Below are 24,638 nucleotides of genomic sequence, written 5' to 3'. Positions count from 1 at the left end.
AGACAGGAAATAAAGGAAAAAGAGTAAACGCTGGCCTAAATCTAGTTGCTAGTTCCAACTAAAGAAGACACATTAAAATTAATTCCTTGCACATCAACTTACATAAATATTACTTCAATAGGTCTGCAGTCGCTTTCTTTTTTATTCACTGGGTGTGGGTAGATTGCTCCTTCAGTCTCACTAGAAGGACCATTCATAGTGAGTATCAACATCTCATGTACATAAATTGCATTACTTTAGTGAGTCTGCTCTAGTTGAGATTAGCTATTAAATTTAGGTTTTTAATAATATAATCAATAGAACGAAGAAACTGCGACAATGTTACTGTTTAAACAACATTGCCTGATACACTCATCATTTCATTGATTGATGGGTTCAAAAGTTCTTAGTATTTGCTACACTCCAAAAAGACTTCAGCTTGCCTCTCTTCGGCTAAGGTTGAGAACTGCATATGTTGTGTATTCTCTTAAAAATTAAAAAATATATTTGATAAATTTTGTATTTATTTTAGGTGGATCAGGATGTCATCATTACAAACTCATATGAAACAGCTATGAGAACAGCACAAAATTTCCTTTCTATTTTTCTTAAGAAGTGAGTAGTAGACTTCAACTGTGTTACATACTTCATTGGTGTTTGATTATGTCCATTATAGAATCAGAGTTTGTTGTCTGGAAACAGTTTCAGTTTTTTCCTTTTTAGAGATGGGCATTGTCCACATCGAGATGTCCAGAGTATTATGAAATGCAAACTTCTTATCAGAGTTTCTATCTTTTAATAATACTATGTAACAAAATTTGAAAAAAATCATGTTTCTGGTTTGAAAGTATTATTTCCTGTTTATTTATGTAGTACTTACTTTGAAATTAGTTGTTCTACTCCAAAAACATTCCTTTTGTGGCGGCCACAAACGATGTTGAATTGGTTGAGACTCGATGAGATATTCATTGAAAAACTATAGCAAAATATGCTGCAGGATGTCTCACAAAAACAAAGTTTTTGCAGTTTAATAAACTTTTAACATGTTTTTATGATATAATCCATTAGACATTTATAACCCAGGGACAAAAATCAAGTTACATAGTGTAATGTGTGCAGATTCTTAAGCATTTGTGTAAGAACTATTTATAGGGTTTTGGTTTGACTCATATATTAGGAATCGGTGCTTACAGCCAGATATATCAACAGAGTTTCACAATAAAGACACTATAATAATATAGTATTTTAAATGTGATCTCCTTATGATCTTGTCCTATGAGCTGCTGTTCTGTAGCAGTGGGCCTAAAGGGCTTCTCAAAGATGATCTTCTGCTAGGAAAGGTGATGACTCCCTTTGCTTGTGTCACAATCTTGAACCCATGTCCCAGTACCCATACAGAACAGATGTGCTACGTAGTCCAGTGATACTGTTACTTTTTCCAGTACATCTTTCCATGCATCCGCAATGAGGCAAAAATCTAGTATTCTAATTGTATAATAGTGTTGATGTCATTCTCTTGTATTGGTCTCAGGTGGATTATATCATAATTCTTCTGCAAACAAACACATTTGTAATTATTCAAAGGCAAGGTGGTGTGTTTTGGTAGGAAAAAAATATGGCACATATGGACAGATAATAGAAAAGTAAATTTATTTCAGTACTCTTTCTGCACTAACATAACATGGAAAACCTAGATAAAGGGCACTAGTCGATCGGCTGTAAAATGGCTAGAGCAAGTTTGGGATTTTATTACACCAAAGGCAGACAAACCTGTACACCCTGTTTTGAAAATATATACAGCTAAAATCTTAGCATAATGGTCCTACTAGTCTAAAGTATTACACTTTGTAATTTCTGGACACATTATTTTTTTTCATCCAAACATTATTGAGTATATTCACAGTATTCTCACTAATTGTGTGTACTATCCTGTGTACGTGTTGTGTTTCACAGTAACTTTATCTGCTTTCCAGTCCACACATTATGCTTTTCTCCACTCTAATGTCAAATTTTAGATTAAAAGATATTCAGAATGCAGTCATAAGTGTACTAATAGAGAAACTTCCTATTGATTTTTTTAGTAAAAATACATTTTGATATTTTGTGACACTAACTTTGTTTGATGTCATAGTACAATGAAGCACACAGTATATGTTTTTCTTTAATACCTTGTTTTCTCTTCCCACTTAATTAAACAGATGTGGTAGCAAACAAGGTGAAGAGGATTATAGGCCACTCTTTGAGAATTTTGTTCAAGATCTCCTTTCCACTGTCAACAAACCAGAATGGCCAGCTGCAGAGCTGCTGCTTAGTTTACTAGGAAGACTACTGGTAAGATACCTGGACATATAGTGGGTCCTGAACATGTGCCTGAAAATGGAACTAATCCTCAGTTTCCTGATCTAATTCACAATTTAATTTGGTCAGCATCTATTCTAGAAAACTATATCTTGAATACTTAAGAGTTTCAAGAACAGTGCTGTAATGACAAATCAGTTTTTATTTGTATTGATAGATTGTTTTAATAATATTGTATATTCAAAACAAAGCATCATATTAAAAATAACCTATTATAATCTCTCTTAAGAAGTTTGAATTATTTTTCAGCTTAAATTTTCTTGTGATCATGCTTAGAATACTTTTTTGATTCATGCAGCACTCCAGATATTGTGGGACTACAACTCTCAACATTCTTTACTGTTGGATGTACTGACTAGGGCTGGGGGATTTACACTCTGATCAGTTGGGTGGGCTCCATGATTGTTAACTGCCTTGTATTTGAATTCCTACATATTATTTAGAAAACTACTTTTAAAGTGTGTGTTGTTGCTGCTGTTTGAAAATTTAATGCTACTAGTAAGGTGCTACTGTGGGTTGTAGTGCCATTGATTCATATATAGGCAAAATTGCTAACAAACATTTTTGTTTGTTTATTATCAGGTTCATCAGTTTAGTAATAAATCTACAGAAATGGCTTTGAGAGTAGCCTCACTTGACTATCTAGGAACTGTAGCAGCACGACTAAGGAAGGATGCAGTCACTAGTAAAATGGATCAAGGATCTATAGCTCGAATCTTAAAACAGGTTTGTATGAAACTTTTGTTGATTAAAATTTATTGCTTAAATATTAGAGTGTATTGTTGATTAATTATTTTGGGAATGATGATGATGATGATGATGATGATGATGATGATGATGATGATAAAGTGAGCCAGTAGATAATTTGCTAGAGAAGCAAATTGATTTTTGGAAACTTTTGTGTTGTTGGGAGCAAAACAAAAACAAAAACCCGCACCCTAACACTGGAAGTCCTTATTTACAACTGAACTGGACTTTTCCTTATCCTGGACTTTTTCTAGATCTCACATCTGAAGAACTAGTTACACATTTGAGGAACTAGTTTTGCTTCCTTTTTATTCTAAACAATCTCACCTCATGGAAAAATTCTGTTCTTTTTGTGGCCTCTATGAATCACACAACTGTGTCTAATGCACCTGTGCATGCTTTCTACAGAACCTTCTAGAACTTTTTGGCAGTAATCCTTGCCACCCTTGAGAGGTTATGTATGTGCCAGTTGCTGCAAAAACCTCTCAGTTCCTTTTCACCTGCCACTACTACTGTGCTTTGATAGGAACCTTGGATTGTGTGCTTCTACTTTCATTATCGCTCCTGCTTGACCCGACTGGGCTTTTCCAATGACAACTCTTTTGCTTCACGGATTGGATTTGGTTGACTTCAACATTTTTGGCTTCACTCGGACATTGTTATTGACAACTCTATCACCTAGAAAACCTTGTGATTTCCCCCCGTCTTTGAATAAGAACGATGTCTCCCACCTAGGTCAAGCATTGTGAGCAATGCAAGGATAAACTGCCCAAAATGAATGGATATACAAATGTTGGATGCACCTTGGAGAAGATTATAAAGTTCAAACCTGTTCACACTGCGAAGTTTTTATGCCTCCATTGAGAAAAAACGGGGGCAAGGCTCAAGTCACTCCATGGATTCAAAACAGAAGGCTCTTCCATTCTTCCTGTGCTACCTCTGATGTCGACCCAAATTCCTTCTACATCCGGCCACCCCTGGGAAGGCCTGTGAGACTGACCACAGGAAGGACGAAATCACCAAGAGGTACACTAAGGAGAAACCCCTCACGGCTTCCCTTTCGTCACATAAAGACCCAATGATCACCATCACAATAGGCTCTCCTCAACCTTTTGTATCTTCCCTGCCATCCATGGGACAAACTGCCACTGTCCCCCTATTATGGACACAAAGACCCAGGTAAAGATCATTTGGAAAGAGAGCTTCTCAACTCCCCTCCTCTGTCCGGTCTTGCAGACACTGACTTACCTTTCAACCTCAAAATTCCTCTCTCACACATTTGAGGTCTAGAGATCATAAGAGGGGTTCCCATAGGGATCGCTGTTCCCATTCTTGCTCCACAGGACTCTAGGGAGGAAGGAATGGATGCGGCACGGGCAGGGACACATTACCTAGTTTTTATCTTGCCGTCACCATGGGTTCAGTCATCACAACTACCATATTTTGCGTCACTGTCCTCCACAGACAACAGCTCCTACTTCACCTCCCAGGATTCTTTTTATGTTGACCTCACAGGCCCCGATGATGACATTAAGACTTTCCCATGCTGTCACTTCACCGTTGCGTGCTTCTGGAGTGAGGTCTAACCGCTCCCTGTCATTATTGGATGACGAATCCACAACCTCAATCATCTCAGTAAGATTCAACATTTCTTTGGATCTACGAATATTTGAAATTGACCTGTTGTATCCAGCTGACGATCTGAAAGCCTTTATGGACCAAGTTCGTCATATGACAAGATCTTTGGAGTTGATGGTTTCGATATTCAACAACTACAGTTGATGATTCCGTATTCCAGCCTCTTCGACAGCTATGTTACCCTTCTTACCATATCTGGGGGACCAGTTTCCTTTCCCTTTTATTCTAACCAATCTCAACTGTTTGTCACTTTCCACTTCACCTCTAAAGGAAGTATCCAGAGCAACCCTAACCTCTGGTGGATTAGAGTTTGTATCTTAATTTCTCTTGGGGAACCATTACAATACATTTCACCAGGAAGTCTGCAGTCTTTTTGACTTAATGTTGGTCTTGTGGAAATATACAAGCAAGATCTACTACTTTTAGAAGACATGTCAATACCTAAATCTCCAGATTCTCAGGCCTCCATTTGGCTATCATTTTTTGTTTTTTTATTATTTTCTTAATTATTGCTCATTTAGATATAACATCTGGGCTTGACAATAGTGAAAACCGAGAGATGTGTTGGAGGAACTAGCTAGGATTAATTTTAAAAACATATGACTTGTCCTTTCTTGTACGGTCAGAAGAATAGCCCATTTTCACAGGTCTTTTTTCTGGTTCTCCGTAGACAGTATCTTCATGGCGAGTGCCATAAAGCTTTCTGGAGTAGCTTGTAATAAAATTTTACTTTTGCAAAGCCATTCCTTACAGGCTTTTTTAGTATGTGAAAGCATGTCTGAAATGCAAATCATACCAAATCTTCTTCTGATGTTACAAAGTGTATGGATTATCCTCAAGAATATTGGTTTGCTTTACAGGTCTCAGGAGGAGCCGATGAAATTCAACAATTGCAAAAGGCATTGCTAGATTATTTGGAAGAAAATACAGAAACTGATGCATCATTAGTGGTATGTTGTTCAAATGAAAGTCTGTTTAAGAGAACATTTCATCAGAAAGTGTCAATAAAAATATAATTTTGGAACTTCAATTTCACATTGACTTATTTTGCAGTTATATATGTTGTAAATTAGTTTGAAACAATCTCAAAAATCTCACTCATATGACCAACACAGAGCTTTGGAATCACACTGGAGGTTTGAAAAGTAAGTGAGAAACTTAGAGATAAACTCTTGGTGCCAGTGGCTCCTTCAGTCTTTCTCTGTTCTTCTGTCACAATGGATTTTTTTTTGCCAAGGAGGGACATACCTTACTGCTTCAAAAACAGCTCAGAGGTTTTTTTTTTGGATTATGGTTTTAACACAAAGAAAAAAGGCTCTGATTGTAACATAATTTGGCAGTATTCGGAAACAACAAGTGTTTTTTCAGACATTCAAAAATCACAGCATAGATCAGAAATAGTTCACCTTCTGATAAAAACAAAATTTTTGAGGAACAGAATTGGGAGTGGTATCTTGGTATATGTGGTGGTGTTGCTTTCTTAGTATGTTATGTTACATTTGTATAAGTACAGGTTAAAATATTTGATATTTATTCTGGAGAGCAGGCGTTTCTGAATTATTCAGAAATGTTAAGAACGTAGTGCTTGTTCTCCTACAAATTACTGTTCTTTAGTTTGCATCATAGAAATTTGTCCTTCAGAACACTAATTAAACTTTCTCAATATTGTCTCCATCAATTATCCCCAGTTCTCTGTGTGTGTTTGGTAGGGGGCTCCTTCATATATTTGAATAAGAACTCCAAGTAGGTGTAACCTCTTGTTATGGGAATTGTAGAGGTACTTACTTGAAGGAATCTATTTTACACTGAAATGCAACAAGTCTCAAGGATTCCAGAAATAATCTTTCCAATCCCTGTTTGGAACTATTAATGATTGGACATGGTGCTTTTGTCCACAAAGTTTGCATTGTACCACAAAACAGTTGCCCTATGTGAAAATATTTTATTTGATTAGTTCCGCTTCCTGCCATACTAGTAGTCCTACATTTTATTGTCTAAAGACACATACAAATAGCTCCTTTTACTTTTAAGAAATCACATTTAATAAACAATAGAGGTAATTGGCTTGAGAGTTGGCATGGTATAGTAGTTTGAGTGTTGGAGTACTACTTTGGGTTCAAATCCATGCTCATCCATGGAAACGCACTGGTGACCTTAAGCAAGTCTCACACTTTCAACCTCAGAGGAAGGTAAAGAGTTTCCCAAAAATGCATAGTAAGATCACTGGATGTCACCATAGCTTGGGAAAGATTTGAAGGCATACTGGAATAATAGAAATTGAGTCTGTAATTCTTTCCTTCTTTGAACATTCTTGCAGTATGTACAGTCCAGAAGCTAAAACACATTTGTAAATTTTAAAGTAACTTAGACAAAGATGACTTTCTAGTGAATTCAGTTAGTTGGAAATAACATAATCCTTTAGCTCATTCAAATGAGTAAAAGGGTTTTAGTACTTCCAGCTGAGTTTCAAATTAACATTTACAAGAAAAATTGATAGAACAATGAGTAAAACTGAATAGTTTTGAAACTTCATCTTTTAAAAATTTGTTTCCAACATTTCTTTCTTTCTTTTCCTGCTTCCTTGTTTTATTTTTCTTCCGATACACTTTCCAGTTTTCTCGGAAATTTTATATCGCCCAGTGGTTTCGGGATACTACTATGGAGACCGAAAAAGCAATGAAATCTCAGAAGGATGAAGATTCATCTGAAGGAACACACCATGCAAAAGAGGTTGAGACAACAGGACAGATCATGCACAGAGCAGAAGGTCGTAAAAAATTTCTACGCAACATTATTAAAAGAGCACCTTCTCAATTCAGTACATTAAAGTGAGTTTTCCCACATTGCTCATCATTATGTTTATTTTCTTCTTTGTTTTCTTGTATTCACATATTTTGTTGATAAACAAGCCCAAAGTAATAGTCTCCAATTTTGTTACAGGATGAACTCTGATACTGTGGATTATGAAGATGCTTGCTTGATTGTTCGTTACTTGGCCTCTATGAGGCCGTTTGCCCAGAGCTTCGATATTTATTTGACACAGGTAAACTGTGCCAGACGTCTTAGTGAAATACAGTTGGTTTCCTGGTTCCAAACGCTTATGCGGTAGTGTGCAATATCTGTTCATTGTTGAGCGCAGGTATTTAATAGGTCATGATAACACCATATGCTTCATTTTGTGTCTACTACATCGACATTTTCTTTATTCTGCCTGCATTTTATATTTCCTTGAAGTATGTTTCACCTCTGCATTTTTATGACACTGTGAACCTGGAACATTGTCATAAAAGGACAGTGGCAGAAATGTCTCCAGAAGCTTTTACCTGTGTTTATTTGCTTTCCTTTTTTTAGGAATGTAACATCAAAAACTGTGTCGTAGTAAAGCTGCTTAATAATTCTAGGTAGAAAACCATTTCAGTAGTTTGTTTGCTGTGCATGATGTCATGAGTATGACCACCATTCAATGAAATTGAATTCATAAGAACATGAGCATGTTTGACTGTATCACCATATTTGAATTCCTGAAATATCTTACTCTTGCCATGATGTGCAGTTGTTTGACGGTTAAAGTATTTCTTAACCAGAGAAAATAAGGGTGTGGGGAGAAGAAAGAAATAGTGGGATAGAAACTTCTAAAACCTGCCTCATAATTTTTTCTGGTGTTGTGAACAATGTCCCACTTAGCTGTAAGTTACAAGACGTATTACTGATCTGTCATGTAACAGGCTTGTCCAACTGGCTGCCAAGGGTGGTTATGAATGTGACCCAACACAATATCATAAACTTATTAAAAACATGATATTATTATTATTATTACTATTATTACTATTATTATTACTATTATTATTTTGTAAGTTGATTGCATGGTTTTTGAGTACAGACTTTGTAGACATCAGTGGAACAGACTGGTCTAATCAGAGTATGTTCTGTCTACAAATATCAGAATATTATCTGGAATTTACATTATAATTGCAAACTGTTCAGCCAGAATAAATGAAAAACTGTTTATAATGTGTGTTTTTCCCATGGAGTAAACAACAAAACCACTGTACCAAATTACACCAAATTTGGCCACGAAAGACATAGTCAGCCAATCTATGTCTTTCAATCAAATAAACTTAAAAAAATAAAGCCCAAATAGCAAAATCGCCAAAAACCCACAATTGCTTACCACGCATACGCAGAGCCCCCCTCCCCCCAACTGAAACAACTACATTACCCAGAGGACCTTGCAACTGTGCGTGAAGCCTAACCCCACTTTCTCTTGCTGTGGTGGGCAGGGCTTGTAGATGGCAACCTCGCCCCCTTTCCCCCTCAAAAGAGAGACTGTGCTTGGTGAGAGAAAAACAAACGGCTGTATTATTATTGCTGTAAAGGACTGCTCTCAGGAGAGAGCAGTGGATGGTATTTATACATGGCTCTCATGTCTCCTTTTAGCCTTCTCTTCTGTAGGTAAACAAACCCAGCACTTTAAGATGCTCCTCAGAGGAATTATTATTTCAGTTGCCTTCTTTCTCTGGACACCTCCTACCACAGTCATTATTACTACTATGATGATGATGATGATGATTATGATTATTATTATTATTGGGTTGCTGTGAACCGTGAAAATGAACAAAACTTGGCTCCCAGCATTAAAAAAAACCTAAAATCAGGACAGTAAATAAAGAACAGCACTATGAAAACAGCGAAATTCCAGGCAGAAAACAATCTGGGCCAGCTAACATCTCCCAACAAAGGATTCCCCCAGGGAGGAAACAGCTAGGCTTTGAATTTACAAGGCCATTAAATGCTAATTGCCCTCTTTTTCTGGACACCCTCCACCTCAGTCATTAGTATTACAATTATTATTATTATTAATAATAATAATAATAATAATAGGGTTGCTGTGAACCATGAAAATGAACAAAATCTGGCACCCAGCATTACAAAACACTACAACCAGAATAGTAAATAAAGAACAACACTATGAAAACAGGAAAATACCAGACAGGAAACAACCAGAGCCAGCTCACCTCCCAACAAAGAATTTCCCAGGGAGGAAACAACCAGGCTTTGAAGCTGCAAGACCATTCATTGCTAATCAAGGTGACTAATTACAACATTCATACTTGCCTTCACAAATAAAAACCCACTTAGGACGACACCACAGCAATGCGTGGCCAGGCACAGCTAGTTAACTAATAAAATAAAGAGCAAGAGGACTCTGTTGTATTGTCGCTCATCAGTTATCATTAATTTTAGTGTATGTTCTGTGGCTCAAATAATTCTTCTTCCATTGTAGCCTAGGGAAGCCAAAATATTAGATACCCCTATCATATAAGGTGCCATCTTCTCTGTCCTGCTATTAGACAGTCTTCATGGATCGTAGAAACCAGACCCTATAAAAATGTAACTCACGTAGGTGTTCTAGGTTTGGCCTGAATGCTGTTTTTTCCATTTAATGACTGCTTGACCATTTATCAGTGAGCCAATGCTTACTGCAGTGAGTTCTGTATGCTCTTAGGAAAATACTTGACTCTGGGATAAACAGAATAATGAGCTTCTTTGTCTTATGTTCTTCTCTCATACCGTCAGATATGTTGAGAAGGAACTCCTGCCTCTGGTAAATTTTGCAGTCAGGCCACCAACTTGCAGTTTCAACTAGCATGGTTGCTCTTTGCTGTTTGGAATTTCCTGAATTCATATTATTTTTAACAAGAGAGTGAATCTACATGTTCAGTCCCTGTAGGTGAATAGAATAGGGTATAGGGTGTTCTAATTCCTGAAAGAGTCCCAAGCATGCAAAACTGGATTTGAAAAATATTGTAAAACAACATGTTGCTTCTGTTTTTAAAACCTCTGCAGAATATAATAAATCCTCAGTGCTATCTTCTGTGCGTGGGCCAGAGAGGCTTTGGGGAGGGGAAGTGTATTGTCTGTCACATTGACAGCCTCATCACACCAGAGCATGGATTCACTTTAAATCCGGTTTCTGCCTCCTGCAGAATTCTGGGGTTTGTAGTTTAGTGAGGCTCAGGACCTGCCTAGCAGAGCAGTTTAAAGGCCCCTTCCTAAACTACAAGCCCTAAAATTCTGCAGGAGGCAGAAACTGGATCTAAAGTGGAGTTATGCTCTAGTGCAAGCATGGGCAAACTTTGGTCCTCCAGGTGTTTTGGACTTCAACTCCCACAGTTCCTAACAGCCTACCGGCTGTTAGAAATTATGAGAGTTGGAGTCCAAAACATCTGGAGAGCCAAAGTTTGACCATGCCTGCTCTATGAGGTCCATAGTACCATGGCCATTTAGTTATGGCAAAAATTGTAGATTGTTTTTGTCAGTGCATTCATAGCGAGTGAATATAGGTGGTACAATCAACAGGCTTTCCAAGTACTCTTTTTGTGAGGTTATCCTAGATTTCTAGTACTTGATTTTTCATTTCACTTTAATTCTAGCATGTTTTCCCAGCTTCATATTTGTTCAATAAATGCTGTCTACTTTTCAAAAGCAAATAAAATGCCAATTTTTGTTTTAATAGATTCTGCGTGTGCTTGGTGAAAATGCCATTGCTGTTCGAACAAAAGCCATGAAGTGTTTGTCTGAGGTTGTTGCTGTAGACCCCAGCATTCTAGCCAGGGTAAAGAAGGAAATAGTATTTTAACCATACATACATTCTTCTGTTCTCACAAACAGCTTGTCATTTTTTTTTCTTATTTGGCATATGTTTTTTATTCTATCTCATGCATATAGCTGGATATGCAGCGAGGTGTCCATGGCCGGTTAATGGATAATTCCACTAGTGTACGAGAAGCAGCCGTAGAGTTACTCGGTCGGTTTGTGCTTTGCCGCCCACAGCTTGCTGAACAGTATTATGACATGCTAATTGAACGAATACTGGTATGGTTACTTTTATATTTGGCTGTTTTATAAATTATTTTGCTCCTAATTCTTAGGAAAGACCATAAATAGGAAAATATTCCATTCATAAGGCATTTGAAACATAGCCATAAGTTCTGATAAGCGTATCAGACAATATACTAGAATTTTTACTCCCATTTCTAGGAGAAATATTTAGTTTACCAATATATAGTATACGAATGATAACATAGATCATATTAATTGATACTACTTTTCATTGAAAAGTTCTGAATCATATTAATTTTTAAATCTTTATAAAATTTAAAAATAACTGTCTTTGGTTTCTCAGGATACTGGTATTAGTGTCAGAAAAAGAGTCATAAAGATCCTTAGGGATATCTGCATTGAACAACCAACATTTCCCAAAATTACAGAAATGTGTGTGAAAATGATTCGCAGAGTCAACGATGAAGAAGGCATTAAGGTACAGTAAACAAATTACATACATCCATAAGTTACATCTCTCAAGGCATACCTGGGTATTGGATTCATTTTTTCTTTCCAAATGCTCAGTACAATACACTCCTCTCATTTGTGAGGATTAGGGGTGCTGGACCCCTGCAAATATAAGTCTCTCCCCCACTCCCCATGCATATGCTACACACTGCCATTGTAAAGACATTCGCTTCACTCTGAGGCTCCCTCCACTGCATCTCCTCTGCCTCCTAGGACTATGACACTGCTGCAAAAACCTTCTTCAGTGTTGCTGTCTTTTTCCTGGTCCTCCTCTCCATCTCCTTTCCCAGGCCATAGCTTGACCAATATATCCCTTTCTCACTTTGGCACTTTTTTTTCCGTGTCAGGAGCAACCGGAGTTGCTTCTGGAGTGAGAGAATTGGCCGTCTGCAAGGACGTTGCCCAGGGGACGCCCGGATGTTTTGATGTTTTACCATCCTTGTGGGAGGCTTCTCTCATGTCTCCACATGGAGCTGGAGCTGATAGAGGGAGCTCATCCGCACTCTTCCCCGAGTGGGATTCGAACCTGGCAGCTTTCAGGTCAGCAACCCAACCTTCAAGTCACGAGGCTTTTATCCCCCAGGCCACCGGAGGCACTCAGTCTTAGGCTGTTTGTGCAGCTCCCAACCTCCTCATTCTGCTGCCACTTCCACTTCTCAGCCGGCTTCCTCCTCCTTCCTGATTTGGATCTGGGTGTGGAGTTCTTGTGTTATCACACCATTCCTGAGGTGGTATTGCTCACTCATTTGCTGGCCAGGCCATCTGGAGAGTTTTGGAAGGGAGCACATGTGTGTGCATGTATAGTTGCCTAGATAAGCAACCTGATTGCGGGAGCTGCTAGTGGATGGGCCTTCAGAACTGAGCTCAGTCAGGCACAGGCCTTCTGGTCCTTCTGCTGCAATGCCCCATTTTGTGGCCCAAAACTCCACTGTCTGTATTTCAGCCTGCGGGACCCTTAAGAATCGCAGTGGCAGGAACAAGAGACCTGCACCCACTCAGGCTTGCTCAGAAAGAATAATAGAACAGATGGGAGGGAGGGAGGGAGGTAGGGAAGAAGGAAGGAAGGAAGGAAGGAAGGAAGGGAGGGAGGGAGGGAGGGAGGGAGGGAGGGAGGGAGGGAGGGAGGGAGGGAGGGAGGGAGGGAGGGAGGGGAGAGAAATGGGGAAAGTGGATTCAGCAACTGGCTTCCCATTCACCTCCAAAGGGCCTTCCTTCTGGCTCCCACTGCATTCCAACCCCAATGAAGCCAAAGTCCCCTCCTCTGTGACCTGATTTCTCTCTCGGATAGATAGATGGATGGAACGAAGGTTGAGAGAAAAATCCTGGCTTCTCCTGTCTTGACCAGCCAAGAGAACATCTCAGCCAAAGAACAACAGAGTCGTTTTTGAGCAAAATAAGTGTGGATAGCCAGCTGCACCCTTTCCTCTGAAGGAGCATGGTTCACCCTTCTCAGCTAAAGAAGAACGAATGCCTTTCTTCAGCAGACAAGCATATTAAGCCAACTGCCCTTCTCAGCCAGAGTGGCAGTGGACAGCCACAGTGGAGGAGGCAGTAGCAAATTATCCATGAATAATCAAACCTGCAAAAGTTAAACCTGAAAATACGGAGGGATGGCTATTATTAAGTTTCTGACAGTAATATCTCTAGTGGAATTCTAGGGTTGCTGAAGATAAAAAAACTTTTTCAAGGTAATTTGTGTGATTAATAACTATCTTTTTCCTCCCTAGAAATTGGTAAATGAGACATTCCAGAAGCTGTGGTTTACACCAACCCCTCATAATGACAAAGAAGCAATGACCAGGAAAATCCTCAACATTACTGATGTGGTATGTGTTAGTAAAAGTAAATTATTCCCCTTGACTAAAACATCAGTTGTAGTAGTGTGCCCTTTTCTAGAGTCACATTTATTCCCTGTAAGAGAACTGACAATACAGGTCTCCACCCTGTCTACTTGAGGGATGAGAGTTCACATATCCAATAGCCTTAAAGCAAATGCTAGACTATGCAGCGCACATCTATCCCAAAATATTTCGTACAATTGTTCCTTGGTATTCTCAGATTCTTTATCTGTGGATTCAATCATCTGTGGTTGGGATATTATCTGGTTGTTGCAAAAAAGTATTTTGGTGGGAGATGATACATTTTCATTCTCGCTGTAAAGTTCTGTTTTTAATTGGTGCCATCTACTAGGTTAGTTTGTCTTATTGTTCTAAACTTTGTAAAACTAATTATTTTTATTGTATTTTGATTCATGTTGTAGGTCATTTGGGTCCTATACTTAGAGAAAGGCAGAAAAATAAATGAATTGGTGTTTGTGCCAGCTTTTAGAATGAAAATCTTTATATAATTTTAGAATCTTTATATAATTTTAAAATATGCCAGATGCCAGTTAATACGGTGGAACACCTTTGCATGATTGAATACTTTAAAAACGGAGCAACTGTTATTCTTGTGAACAAGTACACCAGTTGACAAAATTCATCAGGAAATTGTTCCTTATTCCAAAGGTCTTATGGTTTGAGTTTGAAGTACGGTAATAATGTACTTTGGTTAGAGAGAATGTGAAAGACTTGCAACCTAAAGTAATAGTTATGGAGGCAGGAAGTACTTTTCTTCCGTATGTTAAACTGTGATTTTATATTAAAATCAAGTTAATATTAACAGTTATTCATATATGCATCTCTATATGTATTTTCGTAGGTTGCAGCTTGTAGAGATACAGGGTATGATTGGTTTGAACAGCTTCTTCAGAATGTAAGTAATTTCTAAAGGATATGTTCTGCTTATTTATTTGTATATTTTTAGTAGAAATAGTGTGCACTTTAGATTACTATTAACAGCTAGGAAATGCTGAGGAATTAGGAGAGATCTGTGGTAGTCATTGCTGAGTTAGCATTTTCAAGGCAGGCATCCAGCTGAGAGCACTAATTGCTGTATCTATCAGGAAATAATGAGATGGGCCAGTATAGCACAACAAAGTTTGTTTAATACAGAGTAAAGGGTTGCTATGCTGACCTCATTGTTATGAAATAAAGAGTGAATCAAAGCCTGCAAGTTGTTCTGTCAGTTGTAAAGGTAACTCTTCTGTCAGTTTTTGTTACCAAGTAGGCCAGCCAGGGGACACCAGTTGAGATGGCACAAACATTCTTGTGAGGATTCAGAAACAAGCCCTATTTTAAGGGAATGGGGAGCATATGAATCATATTTATACTTACTACTTATTGGTAGCAATTGTCAAAAAATCAGAGGTATTTTGAAGCCTTAAAAGCATTTGAAGTCCTTAAAGGTGTGTATTTTAATGTTGTCAAAATCCTATGTAAGTCCTAAGCAGGAGGCCAGAGACACAACTTTCCTTGCTGGAAATCTGCACTTGTGCCTATGCTAATCGGGTTGTTTCAGCCAGTAATGTCTCATCCTGTACTTGATAGGCAAGATGTTTTGTAGTGCTACTGAAAAAATTGCTTTACAGTGGAATGGGCAAGTGATAGGTGTTTCAGGGCATTATTGCTTTTCAGGAAAACATTGGAGAGCAGCACCTATAGTGCAAAACATGTGTAAATGCTCAGGAGAGGAAAGTAATTTGGGAACCAAATTGTTATGCATCTCCTAGACCTAAAATGATTCAAGATGGAGCAAAAGCATGGCAAAAGAGATTGGGGCGGTGTTGGATCCTGCAGCAACAAAATTTATCCTGGGGTGACCTGTGGGCTGCTTTTCTCAGTCCTGCTTTATAAATACTGAAAGCTTTGTAGTAGTTCTGCATAGGTCAGCATGTGGATGTCAAGCAGATGACCTAAGGATCAGCCACACTATAAAATTAATGCATTTTGATACCACCTTAATTGTCATGGTTCAATACTATGGAATAATTGAAATTATAGTTTTACAAAGTTTTTAGTGTTTTCTGCCAAATAGTATTTGGCAGACTAACTACCAAACTACAGCTCCCATAATTCCATAGCATTGAGCCCTGACAGTTAAAGGGCCCTATCAAATTGCTTTAATTTTGCAGGGTAGATGCACCTCGAGTTTCTTCCAAATGTCATAAAGAATATTTCCTTGACTAATTTCCCTGCATTAGCTAGTAAACAATGACCAATATCATTATTGGCAGTACTTTTAATTCGTAGAATGATTAGCTGCAAGGCAATAAACTGTTACTTTATGATTTATTTCTCTACTTTGGCTAAGAGAAACCCTGTGGAATATCTTTAGACTACTAGCTTAAGAAATGTAAGCCTGATATGGCAAGATGATCACTGAATATAGAACATGTTGATCTTTGCAAACAGCATAGGCCTTATGTATTGATGACAGTTCACCTGACCATTGATCCAGTTCACGTAATAATAATTCAGTACTTGTTTCAAATTATTTTCAAAAATTACTTCATATGTGATTTGGTCAAAAGGCAAAAAACTGTCTTTCCATAGTCCTTTGTCCAGATGCTTTGTATTTTCTCTTATTCAGCCATCAATATTAATCTTTCCTATTTTGCAGTTGCTAAAATCTGAAGAGGATGCTTCATACAAGCCTGTGAAAAAAGCCTGTACTCAGCTAGTGGATAATTTGGTTGAACATATTCTAAAGTATGAAGAATCTCTTGCAGGTAAAATATTTGCTGTTTAAGCCTTTTTTGTGATTAATATGAAAGCTCTAAATGGAATCAAGGTTCATTTTGTCGAGGTGGATTTGTTGTTTTATTTGGTTTGTCAATGGCAAGATCTACCAGAAAATTGTTGGTATGGAAAAGGCAGCACATGTGCTGTATGTGTGTAATATCATTTTGAACCAAATCAGAAGGGGTCAGAAATGTAAAGTCCACCTAAACAATATTCAACAGCCCAGGTAACAAAGAAAACAGCTTCTGTTTTTTCCCTTGCCTTTAACCTTACAATAGTGGATAAAGATATTATCACAGTGCAGCTGGGGCACAGGCTATCAACACCTGGGCCATCCCAATAATCAGATTCCCTTCTGGAATTGTGAACTGGACACAAGCAGAGCTGGATGATCTGGACAGAAAAACAAGAAAATGATGACAATCCACTATTAATTACACCCATGGAGTGATGTCAACAGACTTTACCTGCCCAGGAAATTAGGAGGCAGAGGGCTTCTGCAAATGAAGCAATTGGTAGAAGAAGAGAAACATGCACTGGCAGATTATGGGAAAGACCATCAAGGAACAACATGGATGGATGTCAGTAATAGAAAACTGCTTAAAGTGCAAAAGACAAAGAGTGAATACTGTAAAAATACAATGCAGAGCAGAAGAGAAAACTGGCAGAAGAAGGCTCTCCATGGACAGTTCCTGGAAAAAATTGAGAGCAAAATTGAGAAGGAAAAAACCTGGATGTGGCTTACAAATGAAACTTTGGAAAAGGAGACGGAGGGCCTGATTCTTTCAGCCCAAAAACAAGAAACTAAAACAAATGCCATCAAAGCCAGAATTCAAAAGTCAACAACAGATCCCAAGTGTAGACTCTGCAAGGAAGTAGACGAAACGATGGATCACATCCTCAGCTGCTGCAAGAAGATCACGCAGACAGACTACAAGCAGAGGCATAATACCATTGCTCAAATGATCCATTGGAACTTGTGTCACAAATGCCATCTGCTTGTGACCAAGAACTGGTGGGATCACGAGCCTGAAAAGGTTACAGAAAATGAGCATGTCGAACTACTCTGGGACTTCTGAATTCAGACTGACAAGAGTTTTGGTTCACAATACTCCTGGCCTCACGATTGTGTTAAAAAACAAAGTATGGATCGTCGATGTTGCAACCCCAGGCGACAGCAGGATTGAAGAGAAGCAACTGGAAATGCTGACAAGATGTGAGGATTTGAAGATCGAACTACAAAGCCAGTAAAAGTGGTCCCAGTGGTGATCGGCACACTGGGTACAGTGCCTAAAGACCTTGGCCTGCACTTAAAAACAATCGGTGCTGACAAAATTACCCTCTGTCAGCTGCAAAAGGACACCCTACTCGCATCTGCACACATTATTTGCTGAAACAACACACAGTCATAAACACTTAGGAAGTGTCCATGTGTGATCCAATACAACAGCCAGCATAGTGATCTTGTTTGCTGTGTACTAATCTTGTTGTGTATCTGATGATGATGATGATGATGATGATATCTCAATTTTATCTTGGGGAATGTTCATCTAATAATTTTCATTCAAAATGATGACATATAGAAATTTATTTTATTTATTTAGATATGTATTCTTTTATTTCCTTTTGTAGATTCTGACAATAAGGGTGTGAACTCAAGTCGACTGGTGGCTTGCATAACCACTTTATTCTTATTTAGCAAAATCAGGCCCCAGTTAATGGTCAAGCACGCAATGACCATGCAGCCATACCTTACCACTAAATGCAGTGTAAGTACACACTTCCTTCCAGGTACATTGTTTGTGCTCATGGTATGATTAAAGTGCAAATTTGAAGCAGTAAAGATGGTTGATGTATTTTGACGAATCAGCACTAAGTTAAATTAACCCAGTTGTCATCTTGACAATTTTTGCTGCTCTTATTTGCTACTAATACCTTCCGTGGAGTATCTTCCAAATTTATTGTTGTTTATTTTATGTTATATTGTGAGTAATTGCGTTTTGCTCACTGTGTCTCAGACTAAAAGGCTCTTAGAAACTCTTTAATAAGTTAAACATTTGCAAATCGGCACTTGACCGACTGCTCACTAGAAATCATTTTGTGAACACTAAAGCTTTAAATTTCATATTTCTTCTGATTACTGAGAAAAGAAGCTTGTGAGCCAGATGTGAATACTCTATGGGCTGCATCCATCTCATAGGCTGGAAACTCCCCATGCTTCTTTGAAAACATTATTTTAATATTATTGTAGTATTCATATTGTTATCTACTTTGTTATCTGCTTACTACAAGGTTTCTTGGGAAGATTTGTTCATGAAGGGAAGTATTAGCGAGTAAGAGCACCGCAAAAAAAGTCTAATCCATTGCATGTTTTCCTTCTAGACTCAAAATGACTTCATGGTAATCTGCAATGTTGCAAAAATCTTAGAGCTGGTCGTTCCATTGATGGAGCATCCGAGTGAGACTTTTCTTGCTACTATGGAAGAAGATCTCATGAAGCTTATCATCAAATATGGCATGACAGTAAGACCTGACTTTTGCTTAAAAGTTGCACTTATTTCACCACAATGCAAAATGTTGTGTTTTGAGTATTTATTTATTTATCCCACTGGGTAGTCATTTAAGTTGATATTATTGATATGACTCAGCTCTGCATTTTTTGAATATCTTTTAACTCCCACTTCACTGTTCATCTATTTGCTTTACACTTGTAAGCTACTTAGTATATTAGTTTTGTAAAAATTATTTACTTTATTTGTACCTCGCTCTTCTCACCCCAAGGGGGACTCAGAGCGCAAATTATGCTAGAAATATGTCAAAATCAGTAGTATGCCACCTTTAAAATAGCTTTTGTCGTATCTTAAATTAAGGAAGAGGTTCCTTATTGTGATCAGTGGCTTGTGTCAGATAATATCTCTAAAGATTTTTTTTTCTTTTTCTTAGGTAGTGCAGCACTGTGTCAGCTGTCTTGGGGCTGTTGTTAACAAGGTCACACAGAATTATAAATTTGTATGGGCCTGCTTTAATAGATACTATGGTGAGTTAAGTATTGGAAAATGTGGATAAAATTATTATATAAGTTGATTGATGTTTTTTGTGAGGATATAAACTTTTAATACAAGTTTACCTCTCCCTTCAGGTGCACTTTCAAAGTTGAAAAGTCAACATCAAGAAGACCCAAACAGCACTATACTCACAGCAAATAAACCAGCACTCCTTAGATCCCTTTTCACTGTTGGAGCACTATGCCGGCATTTTGATTTTGATCAGGAGGATTTTAAAGGCAACAGCAAGGTAAACACACTGTTCTTATTTTCCTGCTGCTACACTAAAAATAAATTTGGGTAAGCTGAAATCTCTGAGGCCATGACAGATGAAAGGGACCATAAGGTTCATCTAGTCCAACCCCCTGCAATTCAGAAATACACAATCAAAGCAGTCCTGAGAAATGACCATCCAGTCTCTGTTTAAACACTTCCAGAGAAGGAGATTCAACTACAGTGTTTCGAATGTTTAGGTGGAATCTATTTTCCTCCATTTTGAATCCATTGCTCAATGTCCCAGTCTCTGGAGCCACAGAGCAAATGTATTCATGGTTATGTTAAGTGGAAATGAAACATATCCTGGCTTCTGTATTGATTATCTGTGCTGTTTTCTCTTTAATCAGGTTAACATTAAGGACAAAGTGCTTGAGCTTCTGATGTATTTTACTAAACATTCAGATGAGGAGGTACAAACGAAAGCCATTATTGGTCTAGGTAAGAACTACAAAAGAGCTGCAGTCTTTATTTTTTTAGTGTTTGACAATAGTTAGAGCAACTGCTGTTACATTAAAATGCTCTATAAGAACATGTTGTATTTTACATTACTCGGTATGATTCTATGCAAGTAAACTATATAGTTAAATGGGAATATAGTGCTTCTGACATTGTGCTAGCATCTGTGTAGTATATTTAAACCTAAACTTTTGCTGTAGCTTGTCTTAAGATAGTAGGTAAATATCTCACAGTTCTACCCTCCCCCTCAATCTTATTCTAGAATATAAAATCACAACAAATCTCCAGCACCAGGGGAAATAATTCTTCAGCAATATAAAGTAATACATTAAAAATATTAAAAAGTAGCCTGTAAATAAAAATGTGGACCAAGATTTCCCTTTTTCAAACAATGCTTTTTTTAATGGAATGCTTTTTTAAAAAACTGTTTCAGGAACAAGGTTTGTTAAATTCTGTTTTGCCTCCTTTCCTTTCAGGGTTTGCATTCATACAACATCCAAGTCTGATGTTTGAACAGGAGGTGAAAACGTTATACAACAGCATTCTTTATGACAAAAACAGCTCTGTAAACTTAAAAATCCAGGTATTAAAAAACCTCCAAACATACCTGCAAGAAGAAGATACGCGTATGCAGCAGGCAGATAGAGAATGTGAGTGATGATCACTACGTAGTTAAGGGAAGAATGTTTGGTATTCATAGAACAGTTTTCAAGTCCACACAGCGACATGTAATATGTACTGACAGGAAGTTTAGATATATTTGGGTAACGAAATATCCAGGATTCACACATGCAGGATGTGTGGGGACATGGACTGTAGATTAAGAATATTTCTGAGTAAATATCTAGTTGCCAGTAGAAAACTAAAATAACTGCAGAAGGTGTGGGCTAGAATTTTTCTTCTGAAAAGTTTGTTTCTTTTCCATATATGTTGTTAAGAATGGCAGACAACCCTCTGACACATACACACACATATTGCTTTAAACAGGATTCCTGAGAAGCTCTGGTTCTCTTTTCAACTTTATGTGTTTAGTCAACAGGTTGGAAACCTTTTCTCCCCAGCCAGAGTATGAGATTGGCTGTTTATAATAATGGTATTTGCCGTTTTTAAAATAATGTATTGGATTGTGTTATATGTGTAAGCTGCCTTGAATCCTCATTGGGGAAAGGTGGGGAAGAAATACAGTAAATAAATAATATAAATAAATAAGCCCTTGTCTTAGGTACCCTTAAGATGCTCAAGAGACCTAGAAAGCCCCAATATCCCCCTCCCATTTAGAAAAGTAATTGTGGGCTGACTGAAAGTACACACTGACTGAAAGCTTTATTTACTAAACAAAACAACAAATGTGTGGTTGTTTGAGCCCTTTTGCTCTCCACTACTTACCCTCAATTGTTGGGGGGGGGGGGGAGAGGAATGGGTATGCAGCCTGTGGAAGGTAATGGCCCACTCTTGTTTTAGGAGAATTAGTTGTCTAAGAAATTGGACAAAGAGGCATGTAGAGACATCTCCCTTCCAGTCTCTCTTGAGCTGTACTAAACCACAACAGAAATTTTGTATCATGAAACAGCTAACATTTCCTCCTATAAAAGAAATAATGATGTTTCCTGTTAGGGAGCTTCTAACTTAAAGTAGCAAACCAAATACCACATGACATGTTGTGAGACCTGTTCCCAAATTTGTGTCCAAAATGTGTTCTTTGGTCTTAGAAAGAGGCAGCTAGCTGTTAGTTTTCCCAATGAATAAGAAGAAGAAAGAGACATATTGACACATAGATTATGCTGATCAGATATAGTCATAGGGACACAATATCTGGGACAGAGGATTGAGCAGGCGTATGCAATGCACTTCTGATTTCATAGATTTTCCCAGGAGGTCTGACTCTGCCCTGCTTGATATAATACCAAAATAATTATCATGTATTCATGTATAATGTGGTAAAAACATTTGTTTCTCTTTTCCTCAGGGAAAAAAGTAGCCAAGCAGGAAGATCTGAAAGAAATGGGTGATATTTCCTCAGGGATGAGCAGCTCCATCATGCAGCTGTATCTCAAACAGGTCCTTGAGGCTTTCTTTCATACGCAGTCCAGCGTCCGTCACTTTGCTCTCAATGTTATTGCACTGACGTTAAACCAGGGTCTTATCCATCCAGTTCAGGTATGTATTTGGCATGATTAAGGCTGAAGTCTTACAGAGATTTACATGGGAACCAAATCTATTGAACTCAGAGGGGCTTACTTCTTAGGAGAGAAACAGAACTGTGCTGCATTTTTTTTCCTCTATGTCTTTAGTACTCTGTGTTGAGATTTTTCTGCATGCTCAGCAAAAAGGCAATTAGGTTATTTTAAAAAAAATTACACCAGTGTTTCATGACTGGATTTTCAATATTTCTTATTTCATGCTCACTATATAGTAGATTGCTGTTCTATCATAACATTTCAGTAGTGTCTCCATTATTTATTTTTAAAATTTATATACTACCTTTCCCATTGTAAATAATGATGAGTAGCCTAAATGCAAAATGAGCATCTATGAACATAGCTCTAAAATGAGAAACCGTAGAAAGGGGTGGAGGCTGGTGAAAAGGAAAAAAAGCTATCTCTGGATGCATTTTAGAATAAACTTTCAACCAGCCTCTAGAAGTTTGCTGTGGTTTTTAGTTTTACAAGATCTCATTACGTCATTTCACATGTACATAGTGTTTGTTTTGGACAAAACTTACTGCAGCATATTAAACTTCTGAGAGTTTTTTTCATGGATTTGGAACCTGTTCCTATTCTTTCCATGTTATTTCTATCTCTGATACCAATGTGTATATTAAAAAGTTATACACAGGAATCTCATTAACTGAGGCATACCTGTATTCACGATGTGCTGTTCCTTCAAGTCAATGGGAAGTGCAAATGTTCTGACTGAGTTTGGATCAAGCCCAAACTGCATTGAGGGCCATTGCCAATCCTGAATTGGTCCCTAAACCAAATTGGAGAGCTCTTGCACGCCTGGTGTGGGCGGTCCAGGCCGTAATATATTTGTAACAGTAGTAACTGTGTAGAAAATAATTGGAGTAGAGATATCGGTTTACATTGTAAAGAATAATGTTCCTGGTATTTCCCTTCCAGTGTGTCCCATACTTAATAGCAATGGGCACAGATCCAGAGCCTTCTATGAGGAACAAAGCAGACCAGCAGCTCGTGGAGATAGACAAAAAATATGCTGGATTTATTCATGTATGTATATCTGTTATTTTCATTTAATTTTCTCTTGTTTTAAAACTGTTTTGTTTTACCATGGTTCTGAAATGGTCAGGAATCATGCACCCTTCCTCCAGATGTTGTTGGATTACAGGTCCCAGCAGCTCTAGGTGTCATGATCAATGGTGAGGACTGCAGTCCCAATAGCATTTTATGCGTGGGATGATTGTTGCCATGATCTAAAAGTATAGAGATTTAAAGGGGCAGTCTTCTCATATATTCTGTAAATAGATTAAGGAAGAAAATCTATTTCATCGTCTGCTGGTACCATTGAATTGAAAGTGGGCTTTCCCAAATACAGTAAAAACAGACATAGATAAAGGTGACTTTGCGATGACCTGGATACCAATCCTCTCTATTCTCTGCTACCACCACAAACACCATTTTTGGACTCAAATGTTTACATCTATATGAAACATTCTTGAAGCATATGATACACAAAAACTGTTAAGTTGAACAGAACAAAACATATTTATTATTTAAAGCAAATATTACACTTGCACCCTTCTCTTTTTTGAAAATGGGTAACCAAGAATTAATTGGAGGAAATGCAAACTAAACAATGTTTCAACCCAGACATTTTTTGTTCAGACAGCCTCTTTGCCATATTACACACAATAAAGATACACAGATGATCAATTCTTTGATTTTCAGATGAAAGCCGTGGCTGGCATGAAGATGTCGTACCAGGTCCAACAGGCCATCAACGTCTGCCCCAAAAACCCTGTGCGGGGCTTCAGGCAGGATGAATCCACCAGCGCTTTGTGCTCCCATCTGTACTCCATGATCCGGGGGAACCGGCAACACCGACGAGCCTTTCTCATTTCCCTGCTCAACCTCTTTGATGACACATCTGTGAGTGCTTCGCAAACTTTCTGCAAAGTTATAAAGGTTATCTCTGATCGGTTGCATCC

General features: G+C 37.9%; 1 protein-coding gene across 5 annotated transcripts in view; it reads left to right on the top strand.

The window, feature by feature from the left end:
- Positions 1-24,638, top strand: part of nipbl (NIPBL cohesin loading factor) — a 205,200-nt gene that overhangs the window by 172,855 nt on the left and 7,707 nt on the right. For all 5 annotated transcript variants that reach the window (XM_062972485.1, XM_062972486.1, XM_008116105.3 and 2 more), the window contains 21 exons: positions 512-594; positions 2,178-2,310; positions 2,920-3,063; positions 5,583-5,672; positions 7,336-7,550; positions 7,663-7,765; positions 11,240-11,338; positions 11,452-11,598; positions 11,909-12,043; positions 13,803-13,901; positions 14,776-14,829; positions 16,576-16,684; positions 18,330-18,466; positions 19,080-19,220; positions 19,641-19,734; positions 19,837-19,991; positions 20,365-20,455; positions 20,950-21,123; positions 22,440-22,630; positions 23,593-23,700; positions 24,379-24,579. In XM_062972485.1, the coding sequence (XP_062828555.1) occupies positions 512-594; positions 2,178-2,310; positions 2,920-3,063; positions 5,583-5,672; positions 7,336-7,550; positions 7,663-7,765; positions 11,240-11,338; positions 11,452-11,598; positions 11,909-12,043; positions 13,803-13,901; positions 14,776-14,829; positions 16,576-16,684; positions 18,330-18,466; positions 19,080-19,220; positions 19,641-19,734; positions 19,837-19,991; positions 20,365-20,455; positions 20,950-21,123; positions 22,440-22,630; positions 23,593-23,700; positions 24,379-24,579 (2,703 nt within the window). The remainder of the gene's footprint in view (positions 1-511; positions 595-2,177; positions 2,311-2,919; positions 3,064-5,582; positions 5,673-7,335; positions 7,551-7,662; positions 7,766-11,239; positions 11,339-11,451; positions 11,599-11,908; positions 12,044-13,802; positions 13,902-14,775; positions 14,830-16,575; positions 16,685-18,329; positions 18,467-19,079; positions 19,221-19,640; positions 19,735-19,836; positions 19,992-20,364; positions 20,456-20,949; positions 21,124-22,439; positions 22,631-23,592; positions 23,701-24,378; positions 24,580-24,638) is intronic.

The sequence above is a fragment of the Anolis carolinensis genome, chromosome 2 (genome assembly GCF_035594765.1).
Source record: "Anolis carolinensis isolate JA03-04 chromosome 2, rAnoCar3.1.pri, whole genome shotgun sequence".
Classification (NCBI taxonomy): Eukaryota; Metazoa; Chordata; class Lepidosauria; order Squamata; family Dactyloidae; genus Anolis; species Anolis carolinensis.
This window is presented reverse-complemented; position numbering and strand designations above follow the sequence as displayed.